This window comes from Zootoca vivipara, chromosome 10 (assembly GCF_965207765.1).
Source record: "Zootoca vivipara chromosome 10, rZooViv2.hap1.1, whole genome shotgun sequence".
Lineage (NCBI taxonomy): Eukaryota > Metazoa > Chordata > Lepidosauria > Squamata > Lacertidae > Zootoca > Zootoca vivipara.
In genome coordinates this window covers 37,301,147-37,314,328 of record NC_142593.1, presented here as the reverse complement: position 1 = coordinate 37,314,328, position 13,182 = coordinate 37,301,147, and the positions used below count along the sequence as shown (strand labels likewise).

Below are 13,182 nucleotides of genomic sequence, written 5' to 3'. Positions count from 1 at the left end.
GTCTTTGCATCTAACAAGGGAAATTATTTTTTCCAATAAAGGTTCCTCCCTTTCTCACAGCTACATTTGGAATAAGCTAGTCAGTGCAAGAATGACAATTCTTCTGAACAAATGGAGTAATAAAAACCGACAAATCACGAGGGCCAGATGGCATCCACCTGAGAGTTTTCAAAGAACTCAAGTGTGAAATTGTTGATCTTCTAACAAAAATATGTAGTTTGTCCTTCAGATCAGCCTCCATACCCAAGGATTGGAAAATAGCCAATGTAACACCAATTTTTAAAAAGGGATCCAGGGAACTCTGGGAATTTCAGGCCAGTTAGCTTAATGTGTGTCCTGGGAAAATTGGACTTTCTACACACTCTGACATTTCTGACTGGTTCCACTGGCATATTTGCACTAAACTGACCTTATCCCTCCCATGTCTTCCTGTCCATCTTGGTATGAGGCAGCATTTAAGCTGTAGGGAGGCCAGATGAGCGGCATAGCCTTAACACACCATCCAGTTCAGTTAGATTGCAAGTCACCATAAAAAAATGTTTAGAAGGAAAGGCAGTTTAAAAATACAATAATGTATGGAATTAACTGTTACACTATATGAAGAATGCATATTAGAATACAGTTAACATCCTTCAATGATCAAACATGGCTCTTCCTAGATAAGAAGATAGTGTGCTTTGTATACATTTTTCTGCGGCTTCAGCAACTATATAACTTATACAATTACAAACCTTCCATCTCCTCTCCTTCACAAATTTGAATATTACAACTGATTATAACATGTTCATATCCTATAATGTTTTATATTTTACATTTTTAAATATTTCCAAAAAAGTTTGGATTCAGGCAAACCAACTATTATTTATAGCATCTATAAACATTAGTATGGTCAGTCTTGTTCTGCTCTTTGGAAGCAGATATCACTGACACATTCTTTTACACACTTCTAAAATATTTGTTTTATGTTTTTTGTTGTACACTGCCCTGAGATCTACAAATGAAGGGTGGTATATAAATTTAATAAATAGAAATATTTTTATGTTTACAAAAATATGTTTCCAAAAATATTTATAGGAAATTATTATTATTATTTATAGAAAAAAACTAGTTGAATAATTAACTACCATTTATATTAACAGACTTCTAACAAAATAGTGTCTAAGTGGCATTCTAACAATCCAAATGCCAATTCAGCCTACTTTTACTTTATTTTAATTGTGTATACATTATGTGCAAACAACTGTAAGCTCTTATTAACATTTACTGAGACTTAGAAATTGTGACTTTAAATCTTCAAAGTTAAACAAACAAAAAAGATCATATTTATATATAAAGGAGCAATTGCTGCTGCAAGTATTCTGATCCTCCAGCTGCTCTCCTGGCACAATCCTCACTTAAAAACAAAGTCTTTGGTGCTGGAGCACTTTAAGGATAAAAGTTCCTTATATTTTCTTTTGTTTAATCATGTTTTGACAGGAGTTTAAGCAGGTTCTTCTTATCTGATCTAATGTAAAACAGATTTCTGACACATCTTAGCAGGCAGCAGAGACATTTTCTTTTTAAATGTTGCACAATTTTGAAACTCACATGACTACTACTTTATGTAGCTAATTAAGTTTCCCAAGAGCTTTCCAAGTGCTTTTCTATTTAACTTGCAGTCCACTTATTCAGCTAAGTGACATCTGTCCCAAGTGGGAGAAGTAGCATTCTGCTTTGGTTAAGTTTGTATTATGTTTGTGCCTGCAACAATCACACCAGTTTCCTGCATGCAGTGTTCCGTGCACAAAAACATTCACTAGTTGGTACTGATAGTTGCTACAATCAGAATTGAGGGTACCAGTGATTTACAGAGGAGGAATTGGGAAGGGATACCATTCCTCTCGTACCAACAACATTAAAAATCTTTCTGTAGAGTCACAATACAGCTTTAGAGCTCAAAGGTCAACAGTTGATAGCATTTTCTCACTGCGCCAGCTGCAAGAGAAAAGCTGAGAGCAGAGACAGTCCTTGTACATAGCCTTCATTTACCTGATGAAGGCCTTTGACCTCATCAGCCAAAAAGGACTCTTCTCACTGTTCAAGACAGGATGCCCACCTAAGTTTCTCAAGGTGATTGTATCCTTCCACAAAAGATGAATGGCATGTTGAGCGCATTGCTTTATGGAAGTGAGTTGTAGGCAACTTACAACTGCCAGGAATGATGCTTCAATGTCTTCCAAGGAAGATTTTGGGCATCATATCTCAGGATGGAGTCTCAATAAAAGTGTGCCCTCCCAAGCCCACATTCCCAGCATGCTCACACTCCTAACCCAGTACAGTGGTACCTCTACTTACGAATTTAATGCGTTCCGAACACACATTTGTAAGTCGAAATTTTTTTAAAGTCCAATCCCATAGGAATGCATTGGGAGAAAAAATTCGTAAGTAGAAACAACCCTATCTAAAAATTCATAAGTAGAAAAAATCCTATCTAAACTTCATCCAAGATGGCGGACGGAGCTCCATTCATAAGTAGAAACATTTGTAAGTAGAGTTATTCGTAAGTAGAGGTACCACTGTAGTGTCTACAATGGCTTGATCATGTCCACAGAATGGAAGATGGCAGTATCCCAAGGGTGTGTTCTACAGGGAACTGGCTTCAGGCACCAGCCCATTGGCAGACCAACTCTGCAAGATGTCTGCATATATGACATGAAGGCCAGCAACATCAACCCTGCCACGAGGGAATCACGTGGAGACAAACAGGTCATGCATCCATAGCGGTGACTAAAAGGTGAATGACTGGGAGAAGCACAGAGAGAAGAAATGCCATAGTGCAGGAGCAGCTGCACAACCAGCTGCTTACATCTGCCCCAGCTGCAGCAAAATATCTCTCTCCCAGATCAGTCTCTATAGCCCAGCAGATGCTGTAACCTTCCAGCAGTCTGACTTCACCCCCAAAATATACACTCCTCCATTGTCTCATGGATGCCATGTTGATGGATACCAACAACCAACAACCAACAACAATATGCAGTGTTAATTGATTTTGTCATGGTTTGTGAAGAAGAGCAGAATACTCACAAAAAACTAAAAATCATTTAATAAGATATAAGCATCACCTGAGATACGTATCGCCTGAGAAAACAAAAGCTTATCAAGGATAGCAATGTGTAGTCCTTGGGTGGCATCCCATAACTGGGATGCTACAAAAAAAACTTAGAAAATACCTTTTCCCTTGTTGTCACTCACTTAATATCTGATTGTAAGGACACCAAGAGAAGGGTGTCAGCAGATCTTAACAACCAAGCAGGTTGATCAGTGAGAAGGAAATCCTTATGGTACCTAAGTTCAAACCTGTATAAGGCTTAAAACTAAAACAAACAAATTAGCATCTTAAAGTGGCTTGGGAATGAACTGGTACCCAGGGAAGATATTTCAAAATTGGCAAGTGGTGGTAGTTGGTATTTCAGTCTAATAGGAAACACTCCATGCCACTGTTAAGATGACAGTGCACATGCTTAAGGACAGTTAATATTAACTATAAACAAATATCACAATCTTTTCCATTCTTTATCGACAAATACAACAATCAGTGAATATTGCAGGTTAAGGAACAGTTAGTAATATTGTCAAAGTTTGTAAAAGCCAAATTTAGAATGCAAATTTATATAGGAACACAGAAAGTTGCATTATACTGAATCAATCTAGCTGGTCCACCTTCTTTCTTCTTCTTTGGTGATCACTCGTATCTGAGTAAGATTGTCTTCCATAAACACAGTTTTAACAATGGGTCCGTAAGTGACTGTGGAGGCCAATTCTGGATCCATAAGTCCTTCCACAGTGGTTTCCGGACGGGAGTTGATCATGGTGTGGATATGCCAAGTGTGCCTTCCGCTTAGCATGTTTCTCCCTTGCGTCCTGAGTTCGAGTATCTTCAAAGCCCATGACACCTTTGGTAAAGCTGGTCCACCTATCCAAGTATTGTCTATAGTGACAGGCAGCAGCTCTCCAGGGTTTCAGATAGAGGACCCAACCAGCCCCACCTGGAGATGCCAGAGATTGAACCTGGGGCCTTCTGTATGCACAGCGGATGCTCTACCACTGAGCTACTGGAATATTCAAATATATTATGAAAGAAACATGATTTCCCTAAAGGCAGGGGTCAGCAAACTTTTTCAGCAGGGGGCCGGTCCGCTGTCCCTCAGACCTTGGGGGAAAATATGAATGAATTCCTATGCCCTACAAATAACCCAGAGATGCATTTTAAATAAAAGGACACATTCTACTCATGTAAAAACATGCTGATTCCCGGACTGTCCACGGGCCGCATTTAGGAGGCGATTGGGCCGCATCCGGCCCACGGGCCTTAGTTTGGAGACCTCTGCCTAAAGGCCTATTACAAGATGCAACAATGGAAGGAGGGAAGAAAAAGCCCCCTGGCAAGCAATCAGTTGAGTCCTCTAGCAAAGATTAGGAACGCCTGGTGAGGGGGTGCCATCTGGTAAGAGTGATCTATTTCTTTTTCAGCAGCTCACTGGGCAGGAAGAAGGGAAGAAACAAAGTAGAGTGTTTTAGAGGGAAAGTGGTCGCCCTGCCCATTTTTGGCTTAAGCCCAATCCACGGTAACTCCTATGGTAGCTGCTGACAGAAAAATGTTTTTTGAGCCCTATACTATACTATGAAATCCCTGAGCTTGTATGAACAAGTTAGGGAACTCCATAACCCAAACTGCTATACTGTAGTTTATGCAACAATGTTTAATATATTTGCTTTTGTCTTCCCCAGCATTTTCTTAACCTTTTGGCTTCTGAGGAGGCAAAATGTTTTCTTCCCACAAGATTCTGTGTTAACCAATGATGCTTGTAAGTAGTGACACTGTTTCAAATCAAGCTGAAATGGCCTTGCCCGCCACTAGGAATTACTATTCCATCCAGTTATCTGTCCCCAATAAAATGCATGTATTTTTGTAAGAAATCTTAACAAACACACAACCAGAGCACACAGGAAGACCTGAGTTTCAATTCCTGCTTGGCTATAAAAGTCACCAAGAGATCTAGGTAAATCATTCTTTCTCAACCCAATCTAACAGTTGTGATAACAAGATCACTCTCATTTATGTAATTGAGTTCCTTGGTGAAAGGGCGAGATACAAATATAATGGGGGAAGGGAATAGGAATATAAGGGGCGCTCTGCTGGCTCACAACAAAAGTCCATATAACCCACCCTATTTCCAACAATAGTTAGCTAGACTCTCGAGGAAGCACCAGAGAGGGCATGAATGCAAACGTTCTCCTGCATCATTAAACACACAAACACACCATTGTGCCATGAGGCCTCTGAACCCAGAACTATTTAGCAATCATAGCTAACAGATACTGATGCACCTGCTGATCATGAATTTATCTAATCCCTTTTAAGGCTTACAGGCCATCACCAAATCTTGTGACAGCAAATTCTATAATTATGCATTATATGAAGATGCAATTTTCTGTATCTACAATATCCTTTTTAAGATGTGGTGACTAGCACCACACAGAGTATTCCAAATGCAGCCACACTATAGCTTTCTATCAATCACTACAGTGGCTGCTTCATTTTCAGTCCCTCTCATAATAATCTCTGCTGCACATTGAATTGATGACTAAATTGTGCTAACCCCCTCCCCATGGTCTTACTTTCTCTTGTGTTCAGATACTTCAGTATACATGTGAAGTTGGGATTTGTTTATTTTTTTGTTCCAGTATATATCATTTTACACTACCCTGATCTCTTTCATACTGTCAGCTTCCTCACCTCCCAATTATCACTTCTACCTGTCATTACATGCACAGATCTATTTCTAGCACTTCTTATAAGTGGAACTATCAGGAAGTTCCACTAAACTAAATATGAGTTACTTATCATAGAATCATAGAATTGTAGAGTTGGAAGAGACCCCAGAGGTCACTGAGTCCAACCGCCTGCAGCGCAAGAATCTCAACTAAATCATGCACGACAGATGGATTTCTGTATAGCATTTCCATTTCTTCCCCTTAACACCAAATACAGGCCAGCATATAATTTCCAAACCACAAATTAGGTTCAACAAAATAATATTAACATCCTAAAGAGTAAAACAAAAACTGTGCATTAAGCCAGTCTTCTTTTGTAATTCAGAAATTAGTAGTTATCAGGAAAGGAAAAGCTCTGATGGTTATAAAATAATATATTATGGCATTAGTTTGGATGAACAACAAACAGAAAATTATCTCAAAAAACATCTAATGAAATTACATCATTTCAGTTTTTTAGAATGTCATAAAGTATACAAACATCAAGAACCTTTCATTGTGTACATCACTAATAAGTCCACTTCATGGATAAACATATGGGTGGTATCTGACTAAAGCATACCAACAGAACCACTGAAAGCAATAAAGTTACTTGTGACTAACCTAAGTCCATTGATGTCAGTGGGTCCACTCTTGAACATTACTTAGTCAGATACCACCCATGTTAAATGATCTCTGTGCATTTGTTATTCAAAAGGAAGTCTCACTGAATTCAATGGGATGTTTCCCTAGGTAAGCATGCAAGTAATTGCAGCCTTTGGTCACACAAATAGTGAAATTCCATACTGTTGTTTTATCTGAAGGAACATAATCAATGCTTCTATAGGGTGATGCCTGTTCCTGCACCAACCCAGGGGTTGTGGCAAAACACAAAAGAAAATCTGCACTTTATTATGACCTTGACCAGAATTTGAACCTTTGCCCCACACAAATAATGGGGCTCCAAATGTTATTCAAAAACTATAAATGAATCACTAATCTCTGTCAGTTGAGTATCTTCCATAATATCGGGGTCTTAAACTTTAAGAAAATAATGGTATGGCAAATAGTATTTATACTTTCTGCAGGCTTTTCTACCTTCTTTTGAAATCCTTTATTTGAAAGTTGGTTTGGTCAATTCTAAAAGTGCTAAACATATAATGTTGGATCCTGGCTTTGATACTGCCAGTGGAACCATCTCCTGAGCAGGGTTCTACTCGGGAAATGCTCCCACTGGTAGAAAGGGGGTGGGGAGATGCCTTTTGCTGATTTCGCCTTCTTCATGATGCCCCAGTGCCACTTCCCCAACTGTTCCAGATGCCCACCCCCTGCCTTCTGGAGCACATTTTCAGCAAGCAAAGTGGGCTGCAGTAGGTGGAGAAATCAGCCGTGGAATCCCTCTATTGGATCAAAAACCTTTCATGGACAAAATAAAACTTTCTGTTCCTGGGAGGCAAAGTCCGGATTCATCCCACAGACAGTCACATCCATTAATTTCATGTAAGCTTTGAACAGTCATTTTCCACTTTTGAATGGAAAATAGTAGTTTGAACTACTAAGTGTTTTATTGCAATATGAAACATAAGCAATATTTTTTATCCTGCACATCATTACTACAAATTCAACTCTAGCTTCTTTGTGTGAAAACAAACAAATGAGAAACAGAAAAGAGAAAAAATGAGATAATTTCAACAAACCATACCTAGTAATAAGGACCGCATTATCATGGTGGGCAATTCCATTTTCTGGAATGGTGTTTCCATCACTTTGGTGAGAGAGAATGGATTTCTGCCACTTACAGAAGCTATCAAGGGACTTGTCTGCATGGTGATTTATCTCCAAGTTTGGCTGCAATACAACATGCATACCAGAAATGTTCCAAACAAATTACTAGGGTCAGTGGTTAAGACTTCTGAAGTCTAAATCTGATCTATAATTAGAAGCAGTGATTTCTAGGAATAATTTCTTCTTGCCAATTTTCATCTGTGTTAAATCTGGCCTACAAATTATTTTGTGCATATAGATCTCATAGATTTAATTTAAACTTCAATAATGGTTTTGTTAAAAGTAATATTACAGATTAGTTTCAAATGTTACCTTTTCCCCACAGACAGATTAGTTTCATGTGTGAAAATGTATTTAAATATTTAAGGCAGCCCTTACATTTACTCTTTCAAAATACAAAAACAAAAAAACAAGCTCTGACAACTTTCTAGCATCCAAATATCCCATGTATGTCACACATTTTCATTAAATAAAAGTAAAAATCTTGAAAAACATTTCAAATTAATACCATTTAATTTCTAATTTTAAGATCATAAAATGTTTGTAGAAGAGGCTTGATTATCAAATACTGTTTTTCTAAACAATTATTAGGTACATAATATTATTATACTTCGATTGTGTGATTTATATTTTAGGGGACTGATATTTATATCACAACTCATTCTTACCTGGTCTTCTGTGAGAACAATTAAACGAGTCACTATAATATTCACAACGTTTCCTAGGCTGGAATCACGGTAAAGTTTGGCAACCTGACCTCCAGAAAATAAGAAAAGACATAAAGTCAGACAAAAAAAAATCTACAAATGTTTATTATTAACCAGTGCAGATTATTCACAGTAGTAACCTAAGTTACATCATCTGACAAGCAAGGGAGAAGGGTATGGAGAATTTTTCCAACTCTTACTCACTACTACCCCACCCACATCATAACCAATTCCATACCCAGTAAAAATGTCCCACGAACCTGTTAAGTCAATGCTAACCAAATGCCTGTTATTATGATAGTATATTGACTCAAAAGGGTCAATATATTGCATTCTTCTGTTTCCAAGTGCAATTAATTACTTTTCCTCATAAGAATTAAGGCAACTATCCACTTCTAGAGGAGAATGTAATACACTTATGAACACTGTTGATGTGGTAGTCTAACCTGCTCCTTGCCCCAAGCCATCCCTTAGACTCTGACCCTGGTTTCTTTCTTCTCATTGACATGCTAGTATTCTATTTGCAGTATTTTTTATGTATGTGGAAGCATATTCAGTCCTGTGAGTACATAACAATAAGCTAAAGTAGTACAGTCCACAGGTTTATCACCTCAGTGAGAACAAGGTTGGATTAAAATATGATAGAATGCTGGAAACTAGTTTTTATATGATTGAAAAAATTGCAGTACAAAAGTCCTACCTTAAAACTAACAGCACAATCTTACTACCCAGACTGCAGCTTCTGTGGCACATGCAGAAGCACTGTAAAAGTTATGCTGGCATCTGGCTACATAGACTCCCTGCCCCCCATACCATTTCACCCAAATCAGATACACGTGGAATTAGGAATATGAGCATTGCATCAAATGTTCTTCATATTGTGCACCTGAATGCTCAGCCTCCTCCTCAACCTCTGCACAGCAGTGCCAATACCCTATTTTGAGCTACCCTAGCTCTAACAAAGGAAAAGCATTAACTTCCACCACCCACCCACAGAGTGAAACACAGAAGCAGAAGCAGCTTGCATTTTACCACTTGAACTTGCTAGCTTGGGTGCCTACCTGCAAGTGAATTTACTTGATAGCAAGCACCTGCATAAGCCATTTCTAAGAAAAAGCTTGTTGGGGACACGGTTCCTAATGCAATGTCACTCCACACCTTACTAGAAACATTGCAAGAGAAGTGAGTAGTACACTTCCCAGTCATTACAAACACATTCTTAGGTTTGAAATTAACATCAACAATGCCCTCAATATTAAAATGAGTTGTATCAACATGTAGAGGGATCAAACTTACAATATTCATGACACTCAAAATGTAATGTTCAATATCTTTGCGACCATGGTATCCCACCATCATTTTGTCTGCTACTACCAGCGTCTCCACAAAACGTTCAGTGCTTACTGATCTCTTCAGTCGATGGTGACTACTTAATGTGTGATTAATTGGAAGTAAAGTTGGAAAAGCAAGGGTATTGTTCAACCACCAAGGTTTACTGCTTCCTGTGAGGTCTTCTAGGAATCAAAACAATTAGTGACATCAAATGGATTGCTATATTAACATCTTCATGTACATCTGTTTTATATTTATAGTCTCTTCCAAATTCTTGAAGAGTTTTTGTTGTAATGTGAGCACTATCTTTTAATAAACATTATACATCTTAATTTTTCCTTAGAAAATATCAGACAGCCTGCTTTAATATTAATAGCTATATTTACACTAAGCCTTTTCAGATATTCTCTTTTACATTGTCACATATCGCTTCTACTAAAAGCGAGGAAGATAACATGTGTTCAGAGTCTGAGCAATCAGTGTATGGAAGTCCAAATTTTGCAGACCAGAATATGAGATTGACTTAAAATTTGAATATATTTCTAACCAATCACAAAGCAGGATACAAATAGGTTCTTGCTTCAAGGTGAATAAAAAGTAGAGCCATAGTAGAAGAAAAGAAGGAGAAAAATCTAATTTGATCATATGTATGCCCAAAGTTTCACATGGGCTCAAATATTCTGCTATGAACAAGTTTTATACTTCAGCTAAACTCTAAGTTTATTATTTCATGCCTCCTCAAATTTGAACCAGAAATAAAAACACAAAGGTGAATGCAAAAATTAGTATATATAAAATAGTGCATTTATAATATTAACTTATTTATAATTTATTTATAATAGGGCCTTACCCCCACGGCACCCTGATTATTTTGTGAGAGCATCAGTAGTGAAATAACTTTTATTATGCTGTATCTGGAGAAACACAAGTAAAAGTTGGGGTGTGTGTGACTCCTTGCCCCTCCCAATCTCCCCGAAAAATATCTCTTGATTGGAGAATGCACAAAATCTGGCAGAACCAGATTTGCGACTGTTCCCCTTTCTACTTGTGTTTCTCTGGATCCAACACATTGAAATGACCAGCTGTTTTTACACCAGTTACAAAATATCTCCAGCATTTATTCATAATTAAATTGTTTAACTATTATTTACAGTGAAACAGGAATACCTTGAATCTTATTGTGACAAATATTATACTAGTGAGGAATTTCCTATACATTTTGATATATTTTAAGTTCTTATGATTAGATGAAAAATATTTGGAAACAATTACACTAAAGGCTTCAGGAAGTGTTATTTTAAGAACTATATTCTATGGTGTAAAGGCAGTGTAGCATTCAGGTAAGGCACATGGTTTTCATGGCTGGCACAATGGGTCATCTCTTCCATTTACTCTGTTGCTTGGAGCCAGTTTCATCCCCCATACCATGGCAGCAGCAATCAGTGACATTAGTGCAGCAGAATTAAGAAGAAAGTCTGAGAGAGGCAGCCATATCTCTAAACATTAGCAAACATTACAAAAGAAGCAAATTGTAGGAAGAAATGTTCTAGGAATATTAAGGGGCAGAAGAAGGCTGGGCATCTCCCTAAGATGCCAAATTGGTAGCAGTGGCACATGCAGTACAGCATACATGTCCCCATGTCACAGGCATATATGTGCCCAAGGAGCCCTTCCACAGCATTTGCAGGGTCCCCTCACCCACTACAATTAAGCTTGAAAGAACCATTCTGTAGTAGCTAATAGGCCAGGTTGCAATGTGTGCTTGGTTGTAGGGTATGTGTGGTGCCCAGAACAATATCTTCAGTTTGAAAATGTGCCCGTGAACCCAAAAGAATTGGCGAGCCTTACAGTATAGCCATAACACAAGGGATTATTCTCAGTCTTTGCCTCAAAGACACTGGGTCTCATCCAACACTGCAGCTCCACTGATGCAAGGCACTTCAGAGTGCCCCATGGAACTTCAGAGTGCCCCTCTTCCTACCCTGTCCCCTCCAGCCCATACCCTGCACCCTCAAAATCAGCTCAGGGGTTGGGGTTGGGGGAGGAAACAAAATTCCATTGCACTGGCAGGAGCTCACAGGTGCAGCATTGGATAAAACCCATTATGTTCTAGATCTTAGCCTGGAAAAATAATATAAAATCATAAATGCCACAGATAGATGGTTCCTTTGAAAGAAAACAGAAATTGTCTTGCTATTGTATCAAAGAAAAGGAATGAACCCATTACTGTCATTGTAACTTATTTACCTGAGAGACCACAATGAGTATAATCATAGAAGAGTCGATGGTACATTGCAGACTTTTTGTAAATAACATGAGGATGACCACTTTCATAACTAAAATGATTGGAATTTTCAGATACATTTCTTAGAGGCTCAATAAAATACTCTTCATCTTCTGTAGCAATAACACCGTGCTTAATAGAAGGAAGAAAGAATAATGTATATAAGTTATCTGGCATCAAAAAATACAAGGCCAAAGCCATTTCTGTAGAAAATATTTAATTTGCAGTTCGCGACTGGACTTAACTGTCAGGGGTCCTTTACCTTTAAGGGATTAACAAGTCCTATTCCTATGCAGGAATTCAATTATAGCTTGCACAATGTACACTTCAGTCCATCTCTCAATGAATTTGATTCTACTAATTTCATTCTCTTTGCAAAACACAGTATAATTTTTTTTTAACGATACCCAACTAATTTGTGCCCATAATAGACCACTGAAATCAGTGAACTTAAGCTAATTAACTCCATTTATTTCAGCAGATGTACTGTATGATTAGTTTAGCTGGCTATCATTCATATAATACTGAAGCTACGGGTGTTAATAATATGCACAAATAAGAAGGGGTGCAATTCTACCTCAACTGTTGGTGATGAAGTTAGGCTAAAGTGGACATGCCTGTGTGCTGGCCTCCATTTGCAGGAGGCTCCTACTGCAGTGTTGGAAAGTGCAGCAGAAGGAACACTACCACCAGTAGTTTTCCTACCAATAATAGCCAGCACAGGGCCTGGCACATTACAGGGTGGGTGCACTATGGATGCATTGAATTGTCTTGAGAGGAGTGTGGTCTTCACAGCTGCAGTAGTCTGGTGCTGGCAGAGCAGAAGAAAAAAGAATGGCTCCCAACCTCTGCCCCTGCCAGCACAAGCCAGGAGAACTTCAGATGCAATAGTTTGCCTTACTGCTCTTGGCAAAGTGTTAAAAAAAAAATTTGCATGCTGTTTTTCCTGGATTTGTGAGTTGGAACCACTTAGTCATGCTTAGCGCAGATCCTCTGAAATTGATGGTAAAGTAAAGGTAAAGGGAGCCCTGACCATTAGGTCCAGTCGCGGATGACTCTGGGGATGCGGCGCTCATCTTGCATTATTGGCCGAGGGAGCCGGCGAACCAGAGCAGTGCATGAAAACTCTGTTTACCTTCCCGCCGGAGCGGTACCTATTTATCTACTTGCACTTTGAGGTGCTTTTGAACTGCTAGGTTGGCAGGAGTAGGGACCGAACATTGGGAGCTCACGCTGTCACGGCGCCACCAAGGTCCTTTGTCCTAATTGATTTCAGGGGAT

At 38.6% G+C, this 13,182-nt stretch overlaps 1 protein-coding gene across 5 annotated transcripts in view; it reads right to left on the bottom strand.

Moving 5' to 3' along the window:
• The window catches only part of ADAMTS6 (ADAM metallopeptidase with thrombospondin type 1 motif 6), a 133,280-nt gene that overhangs the window by 97,523 nt on the left and 22,575 nt on the right, over nt 1–13,182 (bottom strand). For 4 of the 5 annotated variants that reach the window (XM_035100852.3, XM_088653231.1, XM_035100857.3 and 1 more), the window contains 4 exons: nt 11,865–12,033; nt 9,582–9,799; nt 8,247–8,330; nt 7,496–7,641 (listed from right to left, as the gene is read on the bottom strand). In XM_035100852.3, coding sequence (XP_034956743.1) covers nt 7,496–7,641; nt 8,247–8,330; nt 9,582–9,799; nt 11,865–12,033 — 617 coding nt within the window. The remainder of the gene's footprint in view (nt 1–7,495; nt 7,642–8,246; nt 8,331–9,581; nt 9,800–11,864; nt 12,034–13,182) is intronic. The other variant, XM_035100855.3, reaches the window with a different exon arrangement.